The 26597-nt window shown below is 45.1% G+C and overlaps 2 protein-coding genes and 3 non-coding genes across 5 annotated transcripts in view; all 5 read left to right on the forward strand.

Annotated features, from left to right (window-relative positions):
• The first annotated feature begins 157 nt into the window (after nt 1-157).
• polr1a (RNA polymerase I subunit A) lies at nt 158-23979 on the forward strand. Its single transcript, XM_076048202.1, has 37 exons — nt 158-355; nt 1089-1197; nt 1288-1383; nt 1566-1715; nt 2003-2113; nt 2209-2294; nt 2563-2651; nt 2877-2957; nt 3063-3171; nt 3294-3432; nt 3614-3775; nt 3872-3994; nt 4160-4387; nt 4602-4709; nt 5367-5513; nt 5615-5806; nt 6429-6578; nt 6785-6968; nt 7219-7301; nt 8329-8487; nt 8638-8736; nt 9041-9193; nt 9280-9362; nt 9975-10140; nt 10676-10799; nt 11940-12040; nt 12416-12615; nt 13283-13450; nt 13770-13905; nt 15062-15210; nt 15479-15611; nt 16902-17009; nt 17822-18115; nt 18978-19178; nt 20902-21019; nt 22315-22479; nt 23646-23979. The coding sequence occupies exons 1-37, from the start codon at nt 279-281 to the stop codon at nt 23744-23746; spliced, it is 5082 nt and encodes a 1693-aa protein (XP_075904317.1). The 5' UTR covers nt 158-278; the 3' UTR covers nt 23747-23979.
• On the forward strand, nt 6168-6304 carry LOC142902799 (small nucleolar RNA SNORA5). Its single transcript, XR_012929151.1, has one exon. It is a non-coding gene; the product is annotated as a small nucleolar RNA SNORA5 (small nucleolar RNA).
• LOC142902800 (small nucleolar RNA SNORA5) lies at nt 7752-7888 on the forward strand. The gene has a single exon (XR_012929152.1). It is a non-coding gene; the product is annotated as a small nucleolar RNA SNORA5 (small nucleolar RNA).
• Nucleotides 10448-10584, forward strand: LOC142902801 (small nucleolar RNA SNORA5). Its single transcript, XR_012929153.1, has one exon. It is a non-coding gene; the product is annotated as a small nucleolar RNA SNORA5 (small nucleolar RNA).
• A 209-nt stretch (nt 23980-24188) lies between the features above and the next one.
• Nucleotides 24189-26597, forward strand: part of st3gal5 (ST3 beta-galactoside alpha-2,3-sialyltransferase 5) — an 11984-nt gene continuing 9575 nt past the window's right edge. Inside the window, exons 1-2 of the mRNA XM_076048152.1 lie at nt 24189-24344; nt 25520-25657. Of these exons, the coding sequence (XP_075904267.1) occupies nt 25626-25657 (32 nt within the window). The 5' untranslated portion in view covers nt 24189-24344; nt 25520-25625. The remainder of the gene's footprint in view (nt 24345-25519; nt 25658-26597) is intronic.

The following is a 26597-nucleotide window of genomic DNA, read 5'->3' on the forward strand; positions in this document are numbered from 1 at the left end:
TCACGTTTTAGTTTCTTTACGATATAAAACCGACAATATCCCCTGTCAACTTAATAAATTATACGTCTGAAGTTCAATTAAGTATTTTGAAAGTGAAATACACAGTATTAATTGGTAAAACAACCTACATTCTTGTGTAACTACCCCCCTGCATTTCTAAGCACATTGTGGCGTTCCCACGTGTGGCGAGGAAGGCACAGTCCGCGCATGTGGTTCAACTCTTCGCGATGATTTTACATTAATACGCAACCAAAATAGGAAACTATTGTTAACAAACAATGTTGTTCGGAAAAGACGTGCCATGGCGGCGTTTGCAGGGCATGTCTTTTGGCATGTACACCGCCGAAGAGATAAGGTGAGGACGCATGTTTCCACTTCCAACTTCAATGCTAACCCGAGTTAAAACAACACGATTGCTGCTCAATGCTATTCGCCTTCAAAGTTAGGTTTCAGATATTTATATACACGTAGGTGTGCTGACACGATTAGTTAGGCCCGGCAACGCAGTTGTCTAACTCGTACTGCAAATATTTATTGATTTAATGCTATTAAAATGTCAGGGGGGTTTGACGTATTATTATTTCACTGTTAGAATTCTTCGTCATGTGTTACTGTTTTTTTTTTTAGTGTTGTGATTTTTAAGCCGTTACCTACGTAGTTAAACGACAAAGATTTGACATGAATTACCGATAAGCAGCTTTCTTTAAAAAATAATAATAATAATGATGACAATGGTATTTCGAGAAGAACTTCAGGAAAAGTTACAAATCAGCACAACTCTAAGTACGGAAAGTACAAGAGAGTACTACAGAAAGTACTACAGCAATGATAAGAAGAACAAATATATGAGACAATAGACAAATATTCATGATAGGATTCTGGAAACAGCGTGTTCTACTTGCTGAGGAATTTTTCATTTTTTTTAAATGTTCAACAAAAAGACCTAATAAGAATTCTAAATTCCAATGAAAACTGTGCAAAGTTTGGGGCTGACTTTGAAAAAACTTGAAAAAAAACTGCTGACAACCTGCGTTGTCGAAGCAACAATCAGTGTCACTTACTCTTATTTTTTCTTTCCCTCTGTCCAGGAAGTTGAGTGTGAAGACCATCACCAATTCCCGGTTCCTTGATGCGGTTGGGAACGTGGCCCCCAACAGTTTGTATGATCTGGCTTTGGGGCCAGCAGACAACAAAGAGGCACGTCCCTTCCCCCCAACAAATCGTCATACAAAGTTGTCTTGACCAGTTTTTTCCCTGTTTTTAAACAAGCATTTGTTCTTTGACCAGGTGTGTTCAACCTGCTGCCAGGACTTCAACAACTGTCCAGGACACCTGGGACACGTGGAGCTCCCTCTGCCCGTGTACAACCCGCTGTTTTTCGATGTAAGCAGCTGTATGCACCACACACACAGCCCAACACTCTCATGTTCCTCACTCTTTTCCCGCTAACTGGGATTAGCAATCGTGCTACTGTATCTCCTCCTCCTCTCTCTCTTTGTGTATTTTTGTGCAGTGACATTAAATTGCTATCTATCTATCGATCTCATCATCCTCTTTGTCGTCAGAAACTCTACCTGATGCTGCGCGGTGCCTGCCTGGCGTGTCACATGTTAACGTGTCCCCGAGCCCCCATGCACCTGCTGCTCAGCCAGCTTAAGCTGGTGGACCACGGAGCCATGAGGGAGGTTTACATGGCGGAGCATATTCTCAACCAGGTTGGTGACCATTTCTATATTGGTAAAAGTTTAATATGCAGCCCATAAATATATTAATTAAAGTGCATACACACTGTACAATAAAAGCATTTTTATTGTCCTACCCTTAGAACTGTTGTTATATGTATATAAGAATATACATAGGTCAAGGGTCCTGCTCCCAGTTAGTTTTGAACACATTCTACACCAGACGGCAGGCCAAGGGCAGTGGGAGTCCAAGCTGAGAGCAGACCTGAAAATGTGCACAACTCTACTCATTTGTGCACTTGTGCATTCATGCTCGCCAGCACCTAGAAGAGAATCCCAAGGCCTCTGGAGAGGAGATCCAACAGGTGCTGAAGGAGTTCACGGACGCGGTGATCGGGGCGAACGCCGACGCTTCGGAGAACGTCCAACCGGTGAGCGCACGCAAGACTTTGAGAGCGATGACGACATTTCCACCCACACAGCCGCTCGGACAAGCGTACGACAGTATATCTGTTGACTTTTTCAGATCAAGCACCTCGTTGAGAAAAAGGGCAGCCTGATTAATGACTTCTGGAGGATCCAGATGAAGAACAGGAAGTGCCCTCACTGCAGGTAATCTGCTGCTCACCTCTTGACCTGATATTTACAATGACAGACTGAGGCTGATTCAGGGCTATATGCTATGTGTGCAAATATACTGCACATTCATATTGAATTCAATGCAAAGCACTCCAACTGCATTTCACTTCTCTGTACTTGTGCAATGACAAGGTGGAATTTAATCCAATCTAATTTACCGACGTGAGTGTCATAAACTCGACTCTGTGGAGGTCTGTATTAGTGCAAATTCCTCTTTTAATTTTCAACCCTCTGCGTTCAGGTGCGGCAGATTCCTGGTGCGCCGTGAACACAACAGCAAGCTGACGGTGATGATCCCAACAGGAGTTCAGAGCACTGGCGACACCGACGGTGAGTTGCATCGTCATTTTTTATTTGGGTAATGGTGCAGGTGAGGTCTAGGTGCGCTGTTTTGAAAGAAATAATATCTCCATCCATCCATCATCTGGTTTTGGAGGAATTAATGATATTTTGAACATTCAAGTTAATCGCGGTTAACTATGGAAAATTCGGAGCTTAATCGTAAAAACACAACGAACATGTGTGTTTTTTTTCTGTCTGTTTTTTTTTCTGTAGAAGATGTGATGACTGGAAAGAGAATCTACATAACGGCGAGCACAGCCAGAGAGCACACACACAAGCTGTGGCAGAATGAAGGTAAAAGGGTTTTTGAGACCTCTCAGAAACAACTACAAGTTAGTAAATAGTTTGACCTACTGTGTGCCTGCCAAAGAAAAATCTGACTTACACGACCTGTTGCAGCTTTCTTTTTGAAGCACCTGTTCTCCGGACTGGAGGAAGGCACAGCGAAACAGAAAGCTTTCCATCCGGACCTCTTCTTCCTGGAGCTGCTGGTGGTGCCGCCCTGCAGGTAGACTTTGATCCGGTGCCCACATGTTTGGCTCTTAAAACAATTCTGCAACAAGATTGATGAATGGGTCTTTTTTTTTCCTTTTTTTTTTCTTCAAAATCCTGCACGCCTCTTCCCGTCAGGTATCGTCCCATCAATCGGCTGGGCGACCAGATGTTCACCAACGGTCAGACGGTCAACATGCAGGCCGTCATGAAGGACTGCGAGCTCATCAGGAAGCTTCTGGCTCTGATCGCCGGGGAGAAACTTCAGGACGAGGAGGTGAGCCCACTTTTGATGCGTGGTAACAGTACGCTTTCCACATCTTAATATCTTTCAGAGTAGTTTTATATGGGTTAAACACAGAATATTGCTGCATCCCTCGAGCCGACCGTGGTGTCCATCCGCCCTCGGGGTTGTTCAGATGTCAGGTGTTGCTCCTCAGTCTCGCTCTCCTCCTCAGGCTCAGGAACAGATAGACAAGGCCTTCCTGTTCACGATGCCCGGCCACTCGCTCAACGACAAACTCTACAACATCTGGATCCGACTGCAGAGCCACGTCAACATTGTGTTTGACAGTGACATGGACAAATTGATGACGGAGAAGTACCCCGGAGTCAGACAGGTATCGCAAACAACACCAACACACTGGTGTGAGAATGTCACCCCCTCCCCGAGCCAGGACTTTCTGACCCACTGATTGGCTCCTCTGAACTGACAGATACTGGAGAAGAAGGACGGACTGTTCCGGAAACACATGATGGGAAAGCGAGTGGACTTTGCCGCCCGCTCCGTCATCTGTCCAGACATGTACATCGGGACCAACGAGATCGGAATACCCATGGTACATCTGTGTTTTACATACGCTCACCGAGTAATAGCTATCACAGCGATGGACAAGCAACAGCTTAGGTTATCGGAAGCAACGTCTGTATGAAAATATGTCTTGTTTCCTGGTTGGTTCGCCAACGACCCGTCGCCACTCCGGGTTTCTTTGCCGTCCCTCCAGGTGTTTGCCACCAAGCTGACCTACCCACAGCCCGTCACGCCGTGGAACGTGAAGGAGCTGCGCCAGGCCGTCCTCAACGGGCCCAACGTCCACCCGGGGGCGTCCATGGTGATCAACGAGGACGGCAGGAGAACCATCCTGTCGGCCAGTAACTTCGCTCAGAGGGAGGCCGTGGCCAAGCAGCTGCTCACGCCCTCCACCGGACCCAACAAGATGCCCATGAAGATCGTGAGTCGGGGGTGGGGGGGGCCCTAGTTGAGACAAACCTGCAGCTAGTGTTATAGTACTGGAGATTGGTCCCGGCCTCCAAATGTCTTGGTCTGGTCTTGATCTCAATTCTCTCTGGTCTTGAAAATGTCTTGTTCTGGGTTTGTGCCGTCTTGACTACAACACTACCTGCAGCGTTATGACATCTCTGCGTTCTGTCTTGTGGTCCGTCCAGGTGAATCGACACATCAAGAACGGAGATGTTTTATTGCTGAACAGACAGCCCACGCTGCACAGACCTTCCATACAAGCCCACTGTGCAAGAATCCTGCCTGGGGAGAAGGTAACAGTCCTATCGGTGGCGGGCCGTGTATTTCACGCCTACGTTATCAGTGACGTCATAATTAGTAGTGGTGGGAATTGCTTGGTACCTGATGATTCAATTCGATTCTGATACAGGGGGCTACGAATCAATTAATCGCGATTAATCGAGAATCGCGATTTTGATCTGCATGCTTGTGTGCCCAGTGCGTGTTGCCTTAAACGGTCCGGTACAATGCTGCAGCGTAGTTGCAGATGAGTTCTGGCCTTCTTATAAAAATAGTTGTTGTTGGTTCTTTTTTTTTTTTTTTTAATTTGTGAATCAATTCATAATTGGCATTGTCATAATGGCGATTAATCCAAGAATCAAATTTTTTTCTCACCCCTAGTATTTAGTCTGCCATAAATCAATACTCCTCATGTTACCCTCAATACGGCTTAAGAATCCATTGAGAATCACACTTACACATTCCGTCACCTTCATATAGGGGACCTAGTCAAGCAGAACTTAGTTTCTGGAGCATTTAAATCATAATTGAGACTAAATCTGTCATTACTTACAAAATACTATAATTTGTTTAAATAACATTTTCAAAATTCTTTGTGACGTCTGGCGTGATGCATTTGTTTTTCACTGTTTGACAAACACGCTTTCAAGCTACTGCGCTGCACTTTCCAGGTGCTGCGGCTCCACTACGCCAACTGCAAGGCCTACAACGCAGATTTCGACGGGGACGAAATGAACGCACATTTCCCCCAGAGTGAGCTGGCCAGAGCCGAGGCCTACACGCTGGTGAGCACCGACCAGCAGTACCTCGTACCCAAGGTGAGTTTGTGTTGGTTTGTTTACCATTCAGAGGCATACGATGCTATTAATTCTCGATTAAAGGAAAAGAAAACGCTGAAGTAAAACTCCTGTGTCTTCAGGATGGCAAACCTCTGGCCGGGCTGATCCAGGACCACATGGTGTCGGGCACCAGGATGACCATACGAGGCTGCTTCTTCAACAGAGTCCAGTACACCGAGTTGGTGTACCGAGGACTGACGGACAAACAGGGCAGAATCAAGCTGCTGCCGCCGGCCATCGTCAAACCCGAGCGACTGTGGACGGGAAAGCAGGTGAACTGAACTTCCTGCTCCGTGTGTTTTTGCGCTCGGTGAAAGAGAAACATCCATCCTTCCATTTTCAATACCTGCTTATTCCTCAGCTCAGGGTCACTGCTGGAGTCTATCCCAGCTGTCATTGGGACTAAAGCAGGGTGACACCCTGGACAAGTGGCCAGTTCATAGCAAAACAGTCATGGAAACAGCTAACCTTGGAAAAACTGCTCAAATATGGCTAAAAGGTTTTGACGCTCTCATGAGGTGGTTTTTCAGTATTGATAAAGTGGTCGATATTTGTAACGGTGGTTGGGGCGATAAGCAGAGCAGATAAAGCAAGCAAACCCCTTCAATAAACACAAGCCTGCAGCAGCGGGTTTGCAGCCTCGTCAAATTCAGTGCGTCCTCCTCCATGGACACCACTGGCCCAAACGGCTGCCACAGTGAAGGTGTAGTTCATGGGCCCCACGGCGCCCCCACATGGCCTCTGGGGATAAATATGTACTACACACAAACTTTGCAATGTCCTCACTGCTGCCAGTTTGTCTCTGGTGCGCCACCGTGGCGTCGCCGGAAAGAGAACCATCGAACCTCATCAATAGAATGGTGACCATTGAGCGCTGACTTTGTCTCCCTGCAGGTGGTGTCGACGCTCCTGCTCAACGTGATCCCGCAGAACGCCGTGCCGCTCAACCTGGTGGGAAAATCCAAAATCCCCAGCAAGGCGTGGATCCAGGAGCCGCCGCGCTGGGCGCCGGGATACAAACCCGAGAGCATGTGTGACTCGCAGGTAACGCGGACACACGAGCAGTTGTTATCTTTCTAGTGCCAATCAACATGCGTACGAGCCTGACGGAAGCTTCCCCAAATCCGCTGAATTTATTGCGTGGATCCATTTTTCAGTTTTTTTTAAGTGTCTTTTCAATAAAGAGCTAAAGAGCCCCGCATATAAGCAGGACATCCTCAACTTGCCTCCGTCCTCTCTGGGTTTCCCAGGTGGTGATCCGTGAGGGGGAGCTGCTGATGGGCGTCCTGGACAAGGCCCACTACGGCTCCTCGGCCTACGGCCTGGTGCATTGCTGCTACGAGCTGTACGGAGGGGGGACCAGCGGCAGGCTGCTCAGCTGTCTGGCCCGGCTCTTCACCGCCTACCTGCAGCTCTACCGCGGCTTCACGCTGGGTGGGTGTTAGAGAGAGAGAGAGAGAGAGAGAGAGAGAGAGAGAGAGAGAGAGAGAGAGAGAGAGAGAGAGAGAGAGAGAGAGAGAGAGAGAGAGAGAGAGAGAGAGAGAGGGAGAGGGAGAGGGAGAGAGAGAGAGAGAGAGGGAGAGGGAGAGGGAGAGAGAGAGAGAGAGAGAGCGCTTGATGGGAAGTGAGTGAGGTTTTACACTTGCGGACCGATTAAGATTGGGTTTTCTTTGTCCTTCCCCAGGCGTGGAAGACATCCTGGTGAAACCTGGGGCCAACAAGAAGAGGAGAAAAATCATCAAAAAATCACTGAGTGTTGGTACCAAAGTGAGTCCAAACTCTGTCTTAAGCATTTTGGGGAAGTGATCATTGATTTGTTTTATGTGTTTCCAAATTTCCCTGAGGGAATTCCCTCGAGGGACTGATAAAGTTGTCTGTCTGTCTGTCTATCCATATATATGCTGTGCTATGTGTATATTCTTGTATAGTGTGTAATATGTGGAGATTTTGATGAAGAAACAGCGACATCAAGTGGGTACATTTTAGATTGCAGTGCTATTTGGCCTACCCTCGCTCTCCTGAGCTTGCCAGTGAACTACGGTGGCCTAACCACGCAAACCTGCATATCTTTTATTTTGTTGCGATTATACACCTTTAATGTATATGTGGGTAGTATATTACAGATTTTTTGCAATACAAAAATCATAAATCAAGCCAAATATTACACACTGGACCTTTAAGCTTTAAGGGAATAATCCCTCTTTATTCTAAGAGTTCAGCAGCCTCGTCAAATTCAGTGCGTCCTCCTCCGTGGACACCACTGGCCCAAATGGCTGCCACAGTGAAAGTGTAGTTCATGGGCCCCATGGCGCCCCCACATGGCCACTGGGGATAAATATGTACTACACACAAACATGAAGTTCTTAGAGGAATGAAGTGAATTATTTTTCTTAGGTATCTCCCTGTTGTAAATGTTAATTTACAATAGTGGAAATAAGTTTTTGGACACCCTTGAAATTTGGCACAAGCCAAAAATTTTTGCCATGAAATATTTGCCAGAGAAATTTTTGTGGGCTGAATCGGAGGCACACAAACAAATGGAAATTGTTCTGTTGCAATACAGTGCAATACAGCGCCAATGCAAATGCATCAGGCTTCCCAAAAAAACAAACTTTTTTCTGTAATTCATGATACCTGCCATTAGATGGAGTCAAAGCTCAATGCTTTGTTTTAAGAGAGTGATATGTCTGCCTCGTGACTTGATGAGTTTTAAATCACATGCATCTTCAGAAATACAACTTCAAGTAGGAATTTTGGTGCAAAACAAATTATTTTTTTCTCCTCTGGCTTCAAGGCTCTCCAGGCAGCTTTCAATCTGCCGCCCGACGTGGATGAAGCGGAGGCTCGGAGCCGCTGGCAGGACGCTCACCTGGACCCGGACCAGAGGGACTTCAGCATGGCCGACCACAAGTTCAAAGAAGTGGCCAACCAAATCAACAACGACATTAACAAGGTGACATCAATCAATCAATCAATCACTTCCTGGTCTCTGCACCATCGAAGGACTGATGCACCATGAACACAGTACACTCCTGTTTACGGTGCGACCACTCCAGCGCCCCCTGCAGTAACGATAACAAATGACTGTCGTCTCTGGCTGTAGGTTTGCATGCCAGTCGGACTCCACACGTCTTTCCCAGACAACAACCTCCAGCTGATGGTCCAATCAGGAGCCAAGGGATCTACTGTAAACACCATGCAGGTATGGCAAGTACAGCACACACACACACACACAGGTCTAGTAAATAGTCATGTTGATGTTTTAGTTATATTCAATATAATTGACTGTTTTTCAGGCCTCTCACGATAAAAAATAATTTGCTGAACGATGCATCGATATATACTGTCCCAGAAATTAGTGCGGTTACAATATTACTGCCATTTTGACACTGATTTTTCATTAATATAGAAATTATAGCACAATTCATGTGAGTGCATCCTTTCAGAAGAAACAAAAAAAACATTGTTAATCAAGAATATTTAAGTGTGTGTGTTTGCGCCCTTAGATTTCCTGTTTGCTGGGTCAAATTGAGTTGGAGGGCCGCAGACCTCCGCTGATGCCTTCTGGGAAGTCTCTGCCGTGCTTCCAGCCATACGACCCCTCCCCCGGCGCCGGGGGCTTCGTTTCCGGACGGTTCCTGACAGGAATCAAAGCGCAGGTACGATAAAGGACGCCGTGCGTGCGTGCGCCTTTCCATTGATTCACACTTCTCTTTTTGACTTTGCGTCTGCGTTCCGTCTGCAGGAGTTTTTCTTCCACTGCATGGCTGGCAGAGAGGGGCTGGTGGACACGGCTGTGAAAACATCCAGATCGGGATACCTCCAGAGGTAACCAGGCAAACGTCGGAGCTTGCCGTTTCTTTCGGAGCGGGCAAAAGAATCCATGCCGGGCTTGAGCAGGAGAACAAGAGTTCTGGGCTTGCTCCCTCTCCCACGCCTGTCTGGGCATAGCCGCTCTATTTCAGCGCAACCCACAGGAATTTTGAGGAAGGAAAAAGAAATTTAATTTTCCCTCTGCATATTTTGCAGCAGAAGTGGAAAGTGATACGTTTTCTGTTCTGCAAAAGGCAGCAACATGGTTAAATCCATTTTGTGATGACCAGGCACACTGCTCAAAGGTCCAGTGTGTAATATTTGGGGGATTTTACACACTGGACCTCAAGTGGTTACATATTAGGCCACAGCGTCTTTCACTTCAATATAAAAAACATCATAAATCAAGCCAAATATTATATTACACACTGGACCTTTAAGACATTGTAATCATTGACATTTTGGCCAGATTTTGCATCATATCTAATATTATTCATGAGTTTAACAAAAATGTGAACCAAAACGGATTCATGAAAATTACGTGCTGGTTATTTTTCTATGTCGGTACAGCGTAACCTGTCCTCCGTTTTCCTGGGCTTGCTCCGTCCCTGCTGCGTGTCTCCACAGGTGTGTCATCAAGCACCTGGAGGGGTTGGTAGTGCAGTACGATCTGACGGTGAGGGACAGCGACGGCTCCGTCGTCCAGTTCCTGTACGGCGAAGACGGCCTGGACATCCCCAAGACCCAGTTCCTGCAACCCAGACAGTTTCCTTTCATAGAGGAGAACTATGAGGTGAAAAACAAAGGCGTTTTCTCACTCTGTCTGTCTCTACACACACACACACACACACCCTTTCTCTCTCTCTTTCTGTGTGTGTGTGTGTGTGTGTGTGTGTGTGTGTGTGTGTGTGTGTGTGTGTGTGTGTGTGTGTGTGTGTGTATTTCTATATATGTGTGTGTATATATATATATCTCTCAGTGTATATGTGTGTCTGTGTATATATGTATATAAATAAGGGCCACTTCTAAACCTTAATCAACAACTTGAAAAAGCAGAGCACAAACCCCTTTATTAAAAAACAAGCCTACAGCAGCAGGTTTGCAGCCTCGTCAAATTCAGTGCGTCCTCCTCCGTGGACACCACTGGCCCAAACGGCTGCCACAGTGAAGGTGTAGTTCATGGGCCCCACGGCGCCCCCACATGGCCTCTGGGGATAAATATGTACTACACACAAACTCTGGACGTGAGAATGGTGGACAGCATTGCAATGTCCTCACTGCCAGTCGAAATTATTTAAACTGCGTCTCTTCCCGTCCCCTGCACTCAGGTCATCAAGAGGTCCCAGGGTCTGGACCAGGTCTTGGCCCACCTGGACCCTCTGGCTGCCAGCAAACACTTTGCTGCCATCCAGCGCTGGAGGGACAAGAGGAAGCTGGAATGTCCACGGAAAGGTAGGGGGCAAAATCTACACACACACTTGGCTACAAACAAACACACACACACACACACACACATATTGGGCCAATGTGTGCTTAGAGGAAATGCCAACTTTCCCACACTGGGATTTACTTGATTATAGCAGCAAACGACAGCATAACAATGCTAAATAGGACATAACCGAACTCTACAAGATGGATACACTTGCCACTTTAATGCAAGCAAGTGCATGTTTTTATTAAATAGAATTACAATAAAGTCCATCTGATTTATTCCTAGCTTGTTTACATTACAAGTGTTTAATTTTATCAGATTTTTGATTGATTGATATACTTTTTTATTATCCCGAGGGAAATTCAAGTATGGCCGATGGCATACTTGAATTGCCGACGGCAGATTTTACAGAACACCGCTCTTTTAATTCCTCCAGTCGCTGTTTTACTGGTATCTGCACTTTCTATATTCAGTTTATGCCAATAACAATGAATTAATCATTAATACCTTTATCAAGCATTTTTAACAGAACTGTAGCTTAACTGAAATACTTTACATGTGCATTTCCATAATGACACTAGCATCGGCAAAGAAGGATTAATGCTGCATACGTAAACGTACTACGCATGAACAAAATTCAGTAAACAAGCGGTTGATCCACCCAGCAACAAACAGCCCAGTTCACTTTAAGACCCTCTGGTCTCGACAACCTGAAACCCGAGAGGCGAGCATGCAACCAGAACGCTTACCAGCCGTCCTTTTAAAGCCTCGCGGTCCTCACACAGTGTTCCCATGAAAAGCGTCTCTTGGCGTGCGTGCACAATGCTGACTCTCCCAGCTCAGGTGATGGCGCTGGCACGCAGAGCCCTCTGACTCACAGCAACGATTACTTTCAGTCTGTGAGAAAAGCTTTTTACACCACCAAAAGATGAGAATAATACTGAAAAATAACTGAGTGGTGTTTTTGTTTTGTCTTATCTCAATTAAAATGATGTTAACAAAGACTCGCTTTTCTTTTTTTGATTTAACCGACCATCGAGGGCTCCAAAGAAACATATGTAAATAGCCATTAAAATTGCCACCTGGACTAATTGACGTCCGTATGGTCGTCGCCATGTATGTCTCCAGGATGTAACCGCTTCTGTCCACCTGTGTTACAGGAGCCTTCCTGCTGTTTTCCCAGAAGAAGATGGCCAAACTGAAGCAGATGGATCAAAGCGCAGAGACAGATCCACACGGCAGACGTTTTGGTGTGAAGCAGGTAGTGACGCGCGAGAGACAACTGAACTGAACGTAACATAGCGCAACGTAACGTTACGTGAAATAACTTAACATAGCTAAACATAACGTGAAATAACTAAACATAACGTAATTTAATTTAATTTATCGTAGATTAATGAAACGTAATGTAATGTAACTAGAATAAACGTAACGTAACTTGAATAAACGTAACATAACTCACCGTAACTTGACGTAAGTCAACGTACCGTAACACAACGTAAACAAACATAACTTAACATAAATATACTTTACTTTACTTTACTTAAGACGGCTCGGTTTCAACACCAGTCCCCAGATCCACTCTGTTCTGAGCTTTCAGCCCTGCTCTGAACAGAGTGTGGTGTGAACTCCACAGGTGGTGGAGCAGTGGCTCGCTCTGGATGAATCCGGCAGGTCAAAATACCTCAAGAAGGTGTCGCGCTGCCCCGAGCCCTGTATCAGCACCTTGAGGCCGGACGTCAGCTTTGGATCGGTATCAGAAAACTTTAACGAGATCACGGAAAAATACCTGCAGGACCGAAGCGGGCAGAGGGAAGACGTCCTGGACACACACAGGTACTGAGTTCATGCCTCGTAGTTTGGCCAGTCTGCCTCTGCTCTCAGACTCTCAACACAACAGCAAACTTTGCAGTTCAAAAATAATTTTTCGCACAGACCACAATGCGTCTGTAAACTGGCTGACTGGAGACCTCCAATCAAAACCATGGTTTATATTTTTTTCTATTGTATAATTCTAAATCTTGGACGTTAAATCTTTTGAAAAATTATGCATTATGCACTCATTTTTTGAATGCATTTTAATCAGAAACCTTTTTTCCCTTGCACTCACCCTTGGTCAGGTCCTCAAAACCATAGAGCTCTGTTTTGACAGCTGAGTTACCGAGTATAAATTTCAAACCTGAAGCGATCAGTTTCAGTTTTGGACAGATTCAGATTGTTGGTTAGCTTAGGACAGAAATACAGTTCGTTCTTCGTCCTTGCAGTTCTTTGTGTTCATATTTAAAAAGAGAAGTGTTCTTGACGCCCTCCTGACGTGTCCATTTTTGTATTTGTGAGAGGGGTCATGTTTGCGGTCTTTCAAAAAATGCATATGTAATGAGGGGGTCTGGAAGATGAACAGAATTTTTAACATACAACAAATCAATTTTTTCGACCCACTTCCAGTTCCCCTCTTTTAGAGGCCTGAACGAGTGTCTCTCTCTCTCTCTCTCTGTGTCCGCAGCCTCCGCCAGCTGCTGCACTACAAGTGGCAGCGTGCGCTGTGCGACCCGGGCGAGGCGGTGGGCCTGCTGGCGGCCCAGTCCGTCGGGGAGCCCTCCACCCAGATGACCCTCAACACCTTCCACTTTGCAGGCAGAGGGGAGATGAACGTCACTCTGGGAATTCCTCGGTATGGCCGCCCAGGGCGCTTCGAGCTGTCACACTGCTCATAATGATAATAAAAATAATAATGATATAAATCAGCATTGGGATGAAATTTCAGAATGCCGTGTGGACGTTTCGGGTGGACCTAATGTCCTTTTTAGTACTCATCGATACAGAGTACTTAATAAGGCCTGCACACAGTAGAATTAAAGTATCCAGTAGTGGCTGTGGTCTGTGTGTGCACCAGAGTGCTTTCACACCTACTTCAACCAAACCTGAAACCACTATGAGTCAGTTCTGGCCCAATGTATCTCCACTTTTTAACCGCCACATCTAATTCCTAGACTGAGGGAGATCCTCATGGTGGCCAGCTCCAACATCAAAACTCCCATGATGAGCGTTCCCGTGCTTAACAACAGCAAAGCCCTCAAGAGAGCCAAGACGCTGCGGAAGAAACTAGCCAGAGTCTGCCTGGCCGAGGTGAGGAGTCACCGTGAAAATGTGCTCTTTCTTTCTGACTTGAGGGAAAGTCGCTCTATATTTAGAGGAAAGTTGTCCTTCCTTCCTTCTCTCCACTCCCTGTGTCTTCGACCATCCTGTTTCAGTTCTTCTCGTTCGTACTCGTTCAACCATGTAATTCTGGATGCCAAACTTGGACGCATTTGTGGCACTGAACGAAATGCTGCAATCCTATCACATATGGAAAAATGAATCCAATTATTAAAAAAAAAGTCAATCTTAGCATCTGTGTGCCAATAATCATTTTCCGTACAAGTGTCAAATGTCTAAAGTGGCTGGCGGTGGGCTTTCACATTAAATAGGTGTGAACTTAATTCAGGCGGATCAAAGTAAAGCAAAACGGCCACTTTGATTTTTAAAATATTTTTCACAGATGTTCTGTTGTTCTGTTATTTGAACAACTGACTGTCAAACACAAAAACATAAATATATATATATATGTATGTATGTACATATACAACTGGCATCAGTGTCTTGATATGGGTATTTTACGGATACGAGTAGAGTACTCAACTCCAGAACTGGTATCGGCGCCAGTTAGCACTGATATCCGATACAGGTACCAGTATCAGCACCGATAACCGATACTTGTGCCGGTATTGGCACTGATAATCAATACTGCTATCAATATTTGTACCAATAACCTATACTGCTATCAGTATCTGTACCGATAACCCATACTGGTATCAGTATCTGCGCATCCCTAATATTAACAGAACAATAGAACATAATAAAAAATGTGTAACTGCACCAAGAAGGTGTTGCGCGGTGCTTCGGTCTTTCTGTCTGCCACCACAGAAACTAAGGGGCAGATCCTTTTGCGTGTAAAGACTCACTTAAATACATTCAAATGAGTCTGGCGCAGCCCTGCCGCTACTTGCGGCTCGGCGCATTTCCCGACGATTTTCACGTTTGCGTCCCCTCTGTGGATCGGAATCACCCTTTTTCTCGCTATTTACACGGATTTTCTTTGTGGATCTCGCCCAAAGTCTCACGACCTTGATAACCCTGAGAGGACCTTGGACTCCTGATACCGACACTGACATTGAGTGGTGCACATCAGCAAACGGCACGTACCACCTCTCTTTATCTGTGTGGATTTTGCGTGCGTTAACAGGTGCTGCAGAAGGTCGATGTTGTGGAGAGTCTGCGCATCGAAAGTCGCGTGCGGGCGTTCAAGGTCACCTTCCACTTCCTGCCGCCGGAGCGCTACAGCGACGACAAGCTGCTGTCGCCCAGGCAGATCCTCCACTACATGGAAACCAGGTGTGCCCCAAAAAAAAAATTCTGTCCCATCACCTCTCCCCCAAAAAACATTCTGTGATAGTTTTTATAAGTTTTACTTCAGTTTTCATAGGTTAGTGTCTCTCTTTTGCTCAGACGAGGGTTCCGTTTGTCCTACCTTGACATGCTTAATATGTGACATGTTTAACATGTCAAGGGAGGACAAACAGAACCCTTGTCTGAACAAAAGAAAGACACTAACCTGACATTCCGTGAGCAAAAAAGGAAACCAAACTTTTTGTTTTGTCAGGTTTTTCCGTCTCCTCCTGGAAGCCATCAAGAAGCGCAGCGCCAAGCTGGCCTCTATCGCCGTAGAAACCAGAAAGGCCTCGTACAGGGACAACGACCTGGACGGAGACACGGCGGCCGACAAAGCGGCAGCGGTCTGTTTTTTTTGTTTTTTTTAAGTCTCTTTTTGGTTTTATTTGTTTGTTTGTATGGAAGCAGGTTGCATTCACACACAAAAATCACACCGTATCTCGTAATTACAAGCTATTTTCTCTGATCGGACCATTGTTATTATTATTATTATTATTATTATTATTATTATTATTATTATTATTATTAGTCGTAGTGGTAGTATGACTGTTTCTTTTTCTGATGAACACAGCGCGTCGATACGCTCCTGGAGATTTTGCCTCTGAAGTGTCTCTTGCCAGCCGAAGCATTTACATGTGATTTTTAGGATGTCGTGGTTTTCATAACCATCCTCTGGCTTTGGCCAACTTGTGTTTACATTGTAAGGAACCAGGCAGCTTTCCTTGAAATCTCTTTTGGCAAACTATTCCCAGCCCACATCCTGCCGAAGGGATTAACAGTGGAATGTTTTTTTTTAGTGACCGAGTCCCAGCAAATACAAGACCTGGTTGGATTTGTCCTATTTTTTTCTCAGCTGTTTTTATTACTATTTAAGAATTCGATTTTCACATTTAAATAAAAACAGGGTGGCATTTTTCTTCACGACGCAATGAGAAGCGGTAATGCACAGGCGTCAAATTTGCCCGCAGCGTAATTATATTTGGCCCATGAGGCCAATACGAAATCACTCCGAGAGCTGGATGGCTGCTATTGTACAGCACATTATTATTAATGGCTAGAAAGATGATAGCCTCATCATGTTGACTCTACCATATCTCAGCGGCAGGGGAGTGTGAAGAAGGTCTGATGTGTTAAGGAGAAGGAAACAGCCCACCTTCATCTGAAGATGGAAAATGTCAATATAAGATGGGCTCCTGTGAGCAACTGGTATCGGTGTTGTGGTGTCGACACATATTTTATGTGTATGAGTAGACTACTCAACCCCGGTATCGGTGCCGTAAACCGATACTGGTATCTGTATCACTGCCAATAACCAATACTGGTACCGGTATTGGCGCTGATAACCAATTCTGGTATCGGTTTCGACGCCGATACTGGTATACAGATATGTGTTAATGTGACTGAACGGACCAGGGGAAGTTCTGACCGGTCCATTTTGATTCTGATCAAACAGTTGGTTAATCCAGTTACCTTTTCTATTCTATTGGGATGGATCGAAAATATTTGACGAAGTTCAAATGTGGTGCGGCAGGTTACACCGTCGGCACTTGACTCTCAAAATCGTTCTAAAATGCCTCTGAGCGTCCTCGGAAAAGCTGAACGGCGCTCCTCCGCCTCTCTCTCCCGTTTTGCAGGCGGACGACGGCGAGGCAGAAGACGAGCGGCCGATTGTGGACGACCAGGGGAACGAAGGGGACGCTGACGCCACCGACGCCAAGAGACAAGAGAAACAGGAAGAGGAGGTGTGGCCGGCCGCGACCTGTGTTGTTTCTGTCCCAAGATGTCTTCTTGTAACTTTATTTCCAACTATTTTAGAGGACAAAAGCAAAACAAATCACAGAAAACCAAACATGTACAATGCTTTTTTTAACCTAGTATATTTATATTATTTATATATTTATAAACAATGATCCATCAACAAAAAATACAAACACTCCCTTTTTTTCCATTGTCGAGTGTCACCTTCTTCTGTCTATGGGCTTTTTTTCTTCTCCTTTACCAAGCCTTTCATTTCCTTCTTACTCAAATTCATGCACGGCAGCCAGCGGCTAAATTGAATGGCTGCAGCTGTGCTTCTCTGTCTTGACCCGACCTCCACACAAACAACAGTGAGCTGAAAGCGAGTTCTGATCAGTTACTTAAACTTAACACAGACTACAATGCAAAACAGACACTGCTCTGATTTCCAAAGGAGTAGAAAGTACAGATATGATGCCTGAAAAATCCTCTTAAGTACAGTAACAAAGTCTTTGTACTAATTGCTTCCCTCCTTCGCATGACACCGAGGGTGAAATAAGCCAAACTTGTTGGTTTTGGTTTTTTTCTTTATGAGTTACAGAGCACAATAATGACTAGATATTCTGTTTTTATGGAAACTCACATTTTCCAATGCAACAAAAAGAACTGAAACCTCATATGGCTAAGTAATAATATTGACCAGCTCTATATATATATAAAAAAAAATGTTCCCATCGCAAACGTATCTCAGCTTTGTTTCACCTCATTTAAAACACCCCGAGTGACCCGACCCGCCGGGCGTCTGGTCTCCCCGCAGGTGGACTACGGCAGCGGAGAGGAGGGAGAGGAGGGAGAGGAGGACGAGGGCGAGGGCGAGGAGGAAGCAGGCAACGACGGCAAGGATGAAGAAGACGAGGCGGAGGAGAAGGCGTCCGGCACTCAGGAAGAGTCCCACCAGTCGCAGCACGCGGCCACGAACAGGAAGTCCAAAAGGCCCCAGTGTCAGGAGGAGATCCAGGACCAGGACGACATGAGGGTGAAGGCGGTCCTGCAGTCCAACACGGCCGTGGAGGGGTACCGCTACGACTTCGAGCACGAGCTCTGGTGTGAGGTGAGTGTGCCGCTCTTTCCGGAAGCTCACCCGAGATCTTCACTACGAGCTGTTATTAATTCTCCTACCCTTTCAATTGCACAGTTTTTATGCCAGAGCCGTACTTTCAATAAAGAGTCAATAGCTGCGTTTCCATCACCCCTACAATTACGCACAACCGAAATATTGCAATAAAAAAAAAAACTGGTGATGGAAACACCTGAACCTGGAAAACTTCAAATATGGCTAAAAGGTTTTGACGCTCTGATGAGGTGGTTTTTCACACATATCCATATGGAGGTACATCGCAAAAGTGTCGTGGAAAGACTTGGGTTTTTCGGCTTCTCGAAACCGCGAGCCGACGTGGTTTCTCACGCTCTCACGCCGCACCATCTGGTCGCCCGTCTTTGCCGCAGACTCGTTACAGAGCCTTCCGCAGCTTCAGACAGTGTCTTTGTTCAAGCAGCAACGACTTCTCATTTTCTCTCCTCTTGCTGCTACTGCTGCAGCGTGTCCCACTTTAGCCCTCACCAGCCATGCAAAGGTGGCAGTGTCACTTCTCACTTCCTCTAACGAGTTGGCTGCGGCGCTATTCATAGTCTTTTGGAATGTCTTTCCTTTTCCTTGTCGTTTTTGAGGTTTTCTCTTCTCACTGCTCAGCGCTGCAGCAGGAAGTGTCTGCGGCTGAGTTATGTTCATGTCAGACCTGCCATGCTGTGTAACACTCTCACGTAGCTCTGCGTCTTCCTTTGCACTGCTTCCAACCATCTTTATTTGATATAGTAAAAAGGAAAAAAAAAAGAAATCTTGATTCCAAGTTGCAACAACGCGTCGTCCTCGAAAAATAATCAACTCACCTGTGCCTGCGATCCTTCGCCAAAAGGTGGAGCTGGTCTTGCCGGTGAGCAAGGTGCACTTTGACCTGACGTCGGTCCTGACCACCCTGGCCCAGAACGCTGTCATCATGGAGACCAAGGGCCTGACGCGCTGCCTCCTCAGCGAAAGCACCACCAGGACGGGCGAGAAGCAGACGGTCCTCAACACGGAGGGCATCAACATGCACGAGATGTTCAACCACGGCGACGTACGTACTGTCGGCGGCCACAGAATGCACAATTATCTGGTATCGGTCACAATTCATACAGACATCGGTACTCATACAAGTATCTGGTATTGAAAACGATAATGATGCAAGTATCGGTACCGATACCAGTGTTCGGTATCAGTGACGATACCGATAAAGGTATTTGGTATCTGTGGCGATACTGGAGTACTGTTCCTCGTACTCGTAAAATATGTGCTGATGCCACGACACCGACACCAGTTGTATATGTATGTATATGACAGTTTGTTAAAATTGTGTTAGTACGTTATCGAAGTGATTCTATAATGTCTTATGGCAGTATTAAGTACTTCGTATCAGTGAGTACTGAAATACAAGTAATCGTGCATCCCTGCATTCTGATATCATGAGACCGAGGAGACGCCAAAACACACACACACACACACACACACACACACACACACACACACACACACACAGGATGTCAGAGTCAGCGCATCTTCTATCTGGTATCAGTCACAATTCCGATACAGGTATCGGTACTGATAAAAGTATCGGAATTGTATCGGTACGATACTGATACAAATATCAGTACAGATACCAACAATAACGGATGTCCAATTTTTGTTAAATTTGTGCTAGTACTACACTAAAGGTTGTGACAGCCACCCCGTGTTAAAAATACAAAATCAAAGTAATTCTATAATGTCTTATGGAATTATGAAGTATTTTGTATCAGCGAGTACTGAAATACAAGTAATCGTACTCTACTCACTCTGTAAAAAAAAAATGGTATTGGTGCATCCCTGCATTTTGACATCATGAGACCAAGGAGACGCCAAACAAAGGGGTCACATGACAAGTAATGGAAGTGTGGGATGAACAGTCACCACACACGCGCACACACACACACACACACACACACACACACAAACACACACACAGAGGATGCCAGAGTCAGCGCGTCTTTAATTAGCCGTGCGCAGAGATCTCACATAACACAAGGCTGTGGGAGAGGAGCTGCCCTGAACACACAGGAGAGTGTGTGTTTATACCTGGCTGCAGTAATGATGAGCTCGGTACCTTCTCCCTCCAGCCGGAGGTCAGAGGTCAGAGAGTCTCTCCAGGAGGAGGAGGAGGAGGAGGAGGAGAAGGAAATGAAACTGATGAATCAAACTCCTTCACTCATAAAACATGCTCAACGTTGACTGTACTCACCGTCTGCGCTGGCTTGTCCTCATTCATGTAATTATAAACCAGGCAACACAGCAGTGGTCATCGAGTCATCATCCGCTCTCTGGAGTCATTTTATGACAGGACAAATACAGTCAATATCAGCCAGTGTAGCTGAATTGTGGCATGAAGTCATCAGTATAGGGGGTTTCCGAGTGGAGTGTAATTATATTAAATATGTTAATGGGTGACTTGGTTTGTTATTGAGCGGACTACTGGACAAGCAGTGATTCAGCCTGAAGCAATGAAGCCTCGTTGCTTCAGGCTGAACCACTGCTTGTCCAGTGGCTGATCACGTTTTCTTTGCTCATGACTGGACTCCTCGGTGTGGATCGAATTAGTCACTGGTCAAGTGAGGTTGAAGTCAACACAGTGTGCAACCGGCCACCCTCCAGATCTGTTTCTCATATTATCTAAAATTACAATAAAAAATTTGCACGCCGGGTTGTCATCGCTCAAGCCATCAATCTTCTGCTTGTCTTCTTCCTCCTCCTCCTGTTCATCCCCAAAGGTCTTGGACATCAACAGGCTTTACTCCAATGAGGTCCACGCCATGGCCAACACCTACGGGATCGAGGTAGCTCTCAAAGTGATAGAGAAGGAGATCAAGGACGTGTTCGCTGTCTACGGTAGGCACGGAAGCAAGCACGCTCTTTAAAAAAAAAAAAAAAACACGCTTGCGAAGCGTCGTCGTTGAATGACGTCGCAAAAATTTTCAGGAAGTTGGGAACTTAAGTATAGTTGGAGGGCGAAATGTAAAACTTTATTTGTCACGTCATGTGACATGGCAGTGAAATGTCAGTGAGTGTGGCGAAACCTGATGTGACTGTGCACGCGAGGGATGAAGAAAGTGTCAAAAAGAAAATTAACAAGAAAGTGGCGGTGAAATGTAAATTTTACAAAAATGCAAAAATACAAAATTTAAAGTTAAAAACATTTCTTACAAAAGTGGCAAGTATGGATAATGGTGTTTGAAGTGTTATGCACTACCATATAATATAATATAACATAATTGGTTGTAAACAATGGAATGCAAAGATTATACAGTATCAACAATAATAGTTGTAATGATAACGTCGGTGAAATAACGATAACAGTAGTATTGTAATAATGACAATAGTGCAGTATAATATTATTAACACAACTATCAATACAGTACAACTACTTGCATGTAGTATAACATAAAAATCAAATCTTGGCTGAAACTTTCAGTGCAAGTACACTTGGATATCGACTGCACTCCGCAGTCACACAGGATTCTGCCTGCAGGACAACTCAGGCCACTCCCCCTGCATTCCATGGTCACATGCACAGATGACATGCAGAATCCTGGGGGTGGGTGGGTGAAACATTTGAGCCCAAAGTGCAAGACTATTGAAGCCACACGTTTGATCCATAGCTGCGTTTCCATGACCCCTAGGATTGCGCAAAAGCTAAATATGACGATAAAAAAAAAAACGGCTGAACTTGGAAGAAAAAAACTCTCAAATGTGGCAAAAAGGTTTTGATGCTCTCGTGAGGTGGTTTTTCCAGACGTATCCATATAGAGGGATATCGCAAAAGTGTCATGGAAACACTTTTTCACATTGACACGTCACGTGACCAGTTCACTGACCTGTGAAAATGAGCCGTTATGATTGGACGGAGGAGGAGGCGGAATATTTTTTCCAAGTAATCAAAGAGAAAAATAGAACAAGAGTTCTTGACAGCAAACAAAAGTTTAATTCTCGTCAAATCTCGAGCATCACGGCTTATGGACTTCCCACCAACAATTGTACTTTGATGGAAATTTTATAAATATGGCTTTTATTTTGCAAACAAATTTTATGGAAATGCAGCTTGTCTCTGTCTAAGGTTCTGGTCATTTCCGCCCTCTCCACATCGAAGCGCACTAGTTTCACTCCTCTTCTCTGTTAATATCCAGGTATCGAGGTTGACCCCAGACACTTGTCGCTGGTCGCCGACTACATGTGCTTCGAGGGCGTCTACAAGCCGCTGAACCGGCATGCCATCCGCTCCAACTCCTCGCCCCTGCAGCAGATGACTTTTGAGACCAGCTACAAATTCCTCAAACAGGCCACCATGCTCGGTGAGTGAGGGGCGCTCGATAAGCAGTAAAGCAAAGATAGAAACGCCAGAGGTCCCTGACACATTGATTTTCTTCCTACGGTATTTAGCTCTGTATTGACATGACTCTTCAAGCACTGAAGAAATCCATAAAATCCGGCTATTTCATGACTTGCTAACTATTAATATCATATCTTCAAGTTCAGCGGGGGCTGGATTAAAAAAGCTTAACGGGCCGTATTTTCCCCATGCCCGCCCTGACAGCATATCAGAGTCACTGATACGAACAGCAAGAACTCGAATGACTTGATAGGTTGAATCGCTTGGTGTAGTTGTTCGTAGTTGTTTGTAGTTGTTCTCCGACGCTGCGACCTCCATCCGGGCCTGGAAGTGAGAGCACTTGCTGGGTTTTTTTTCTGTCTTCTTTGGTTTCTTCCACTTTCATGAAGTGCTAAAAGGCAGCTGATCATCATCAGTCCGTGATGTGGCAGAGACTCTCAAACCCTCTCACCCTCTGGGAGAAAGTTGTATTATCTTGATATATAAATGTGATATTGCGTAAGTGCGGTGGTGGTTAAGCACTGATGTCTCACAAGCTGAGGTGTCCAACCCAAATATACAGCGGGGCGGTGATATTTATAAACTTGGACAAAGTGTTGATCCAACATTGATTTTTTTTTTTATATATAAATCTTCCTCCAGATAGAAAAGTGAACATTTTTACATGGATTCAAACAAGTTTTGCTTCAACCTGAATATGGAACAAGCAAAGCTTAATACTATACAATAAATAACTTCATATTGCACACATGCTAAATATGTTTCTCAAAAAATGAAAAAAAAAACCATTGAAATAAATATAATAGAAATAAATACCTTATGACCCTTTTTTTATTTGCAGCCTGCTCATAATTGATTTCACAATAACATAACAGTAAACCATTCCAACCAGGTCATATTCTTCTTCTTCTTCAGTGAACGCCTGTCAGTTAAGCCCAGATGATTCTGTCACAAAACTTTTCGCTTTTTGCAAAATTATCATTAATGGCAAAAAATTTCCTTTTTTTTTTTTTTTTTTAACTTTTACTTAAGCATGTATACTTTCACTCAAGTACAGAATGTGAACACTTCAGCCGCCTCTAATGGCATTTTACTGACTGCTCTTTTGTCCTCTGTCATTTTTCGCAGGGTCTCGTGACCAGCTGGTGTCGCCCTCCGCCTGCCTGGTGGTGGGGAAGGTGGTCAAAGGTGGAACAGGATTGTTTGAACTCAAACAACCCTTGCAGTAGTGTGAAGGACACAAAAAGACACATTACATTATGAAATATATTGTAGCTGATTTGGCTTCAGCGCAAGGCGTCGTGCGGAGGCTGCGGTCCCTGAGCACCGCACGGCTGAACGAGGATCTCCAAAACCATCTCACCCGTCAGGAATGACAACTTTAAAGAACATTTGTATGAAGTATTTGTTTGGATTATATATAAAATGGTGATGTTTTAATAAAATGAATGTCTTAATTGTTGTCGTTCGTGTCTTGAGTCATGGTGTTTTTTGATTAAATTTTTTAGGGTTTTGTGGCAATCTCGTGATTGTTGATGACGCCAACAAAGATGTTTAAAAAAAAAAAAAGATTATTTAAAAAAAAAAAAAAAAAAAATACAGATTAATATCATTTTAACGCCGGTGTTGAGTCGCTTTCAAGGTTCCGCTATCTTGATGTGCTCCGACTCTTATTACGAAAGAAGCGGAAGTGCCGCCGCTGTCAACGCTCGCTGATTGGCTGACGAGCCGAGCGGAGACTGAGACACACAACTTGGATGGAGCTGCGGGACAACAAGCAGCGAGTCAATAAGCCCGTTATGTAAAATCTCAAGATTTCGCTTCGAGGTGAGTGTCACACTTTTGTGCTTTTGTCTGTACGTGTATGGAAGAAAGAAGGAAAGAAAGAAAGAAAATGTCTCGGCGCTTTTGCATGGTGCTCTTTAGCCTTGCAGCACCGTTGCGATGTGGTACCGAGCGATACATCGGCTAACGGTCCCGTGGTCGGTGGCGGTGGAACGGCGACACCGACCGAACGAAGGAATCAGAAGCTTATAAAATGGATCCTTGACTGACCTTTTCCTCCCCCCTTGTCGAGATATAATTCTTTTCTATTGCAGAACCCTGTACATGAAAGCAGTGCGTCTGGTTGCGTTCACGTTCGGGCCATTTAAAGACAGAAAAAGAGAGAGCCGAGTCCGACGCAGATGTATAAACTCCTGCTTCTAGCAAATGCTCGAAGCGCATTATAATAATAATAATAATAATAGTAATAATAATAGTAATCATCATTATTTAGTTAGTTCTTTTTTCTTTTTTTTTGTATTTGTATTTGTATTTTATATATATATATTTATATATATATATTTTTTTTTTTATCGCATTTGGTAAGAAGAAGTCGTCGTGATGAACATGGTAATTGTTATAGCAGTGATAATAATGCGACACATTTCTACCTCACACAAATGTGATCATGCAGTTCACTTTTATCCAACATCTCGCTAATTTCCCCACTAGCACGGATTTAATTTTGCATTTTAACATTTACGCCCAATCCTTGTCATTTGGATTTAGCCTTCAAATCCCACATACGTAATGTATCTTTGTATTTTAAACGTGAAGAAAAACTTGTGTGTGTGTGTGTGTGTGTGTGTGTGGGGGGGGGGGGGGGGTTTAAAAAAAAACAATGCTAAACGTTCAAATTACATCAGCTAGAAATGCGTCTCTCATTTGCATTTAACCTTTACGTTTAATCCTTTCCTTTTAGATGTAGCGCTCAAATTCCAACATGGGTGATGCATTTCTTTATGTTTGAAACGTGGAGAAAAAAAAAATTAATCCGTGCGTGCGAGAAGAAAGTTGCTAAAATCATCTTTTATTTGTCTTTGAACTTTGACATTGATCGCCTACTTATTACTCCTCCTCTGTGGGGCGGCAAACGTACAGTCTTTTTTTCTTCTCTTGACGGATTGGTGGTATACGTCTGTCCCTTCTCCTTTGTCTGTGCGTTTGTGTGCGTGCAGGACTGACTCGGGGCCCCTGAGGGCCAACAGGAGGGCTCCGTCCGCCGTGAAACCAGAGGAGGCCAGGGCCCGCTGCGCCGCGCCGCGCCGCATTGTGACCGAGAACATGAAGCCTCTCAAACGTCTGGTTGCAAACAGGTGATGCTCACGTAACGCGGCACAAAGCCTCCCTCTGTTCCGAGGTCCTCGCTCTGCTCGAGGGAGGGCTGTCCTGGTTTCAGACGCCTCTGGTTCACTCTTCATGCATGAAGTGGGGGTTTTATTTTTTTATTTTTTGGGGATTTATTTAAGCTATGCCATGGTGGCGCAGCGGTTAGCGCTGCCGCCTCACAGCAGGAAGGTCGTGGCATCTCTCTGGGCGCTCCGGCTTCCTCCCACAATCCAAACGCATGCGTGCCAGGTTGAATTGGGAACTCTCAATTGTCCGTGAGGATAAGTGTGTGTTTGTCTTTCTGCGTGGCCTCTGCAATGAGTCGACTGCGGTGTGTCTCTTTCTTTTGTTTCACCGAAACACTCCACTCTTAATTTTAACCTGAGCAGAAACCAAAACAAAAAAAAAAAGGTTTTGGTTTTAGGTTTTTGGTTTCATTTGCCCCCAACACGGTGGCAACAAAGACCCCAGAGTGGTGCGATGGAGGACCGGCAGAGTTCCACTGCTGTGGAACTGCTTGCTTGCTGCTGGACGTGCGTGCGCTGCCAGACGGGAGGAACCCTGCAAGTGCACAAGAGCTTCTTATTTTAAATGCAGTGTGGCAGTAATTGCAGTTTGCAGTGCGGCCGGCGCAGAATGCACATTTTGCGGGCGTCGACGCGGCGTCTGCAACGGAGCAAGCGGCTGGGAATTTTAACAAAGAAAAACAAAAAAAAAATCAATTTCTGTGTTGCATTTCCCCTTCCTGTGTAAATGAGACTGCAGACCGCAGAGATCAGTTGTCAGTGAGACTCTCACAGTGAGTCGCCTGTCGCTGTCTGTCCTGTCGTCGCACTCAACAACAATTTTTGCACTGAGCAGCAAACGCGACCGGAGGTCCCGTTGGTGCGTCGGGATTAATAGCTCGTCGGCTCGTGGAGCGATGGG

This window comes from Nelusetta ayraudi, unplaced genomic scaffold, assembly GCF_046127955.1.
Source record: "Nelusetta ayraudi isolate G7.1 ecotype Tasmania unplaced genomic scaffold, CSIRO-AGI_Nayr_v1 ptg000097l, whole genome shotgun sequence".
Classification (NCBI taxonomy): domain Eukaryota; kingdom Metazoa; phylum Chordata; class Actinopteri; order Tetraodontiformes; family Monacanthidae; genus Nelusetta; species Nelusetta ayraudi.

What these genes read in the sequence shown, in the direction of transcription:
- polr1a (XM_076048202.1), top strand. Translation starts at nt 279, where the DNA reads ATGTTGTTCGGAAAAGACGTGCCATGGCGGCGTTTGCAGGGCATGTCT. An exon ending in CTACTGTAAACACCATGCAG is followed by an intron (nt 8,737 to 9,040) that starts GTATGGCAAGTA and finishes TTGCGCCCTTAG; the next exon opens with ATTTCCTGTTTGCTGGGTCA. An exon ending in AGATGTTCAACCACGGCGAC is followed by an intron (nt 19,179 to 20,901) that starts GTACGTACTGTC and finishes TCATCCCCAAAG; the next exon opens with GTCTTGGACATCAACAGGCT.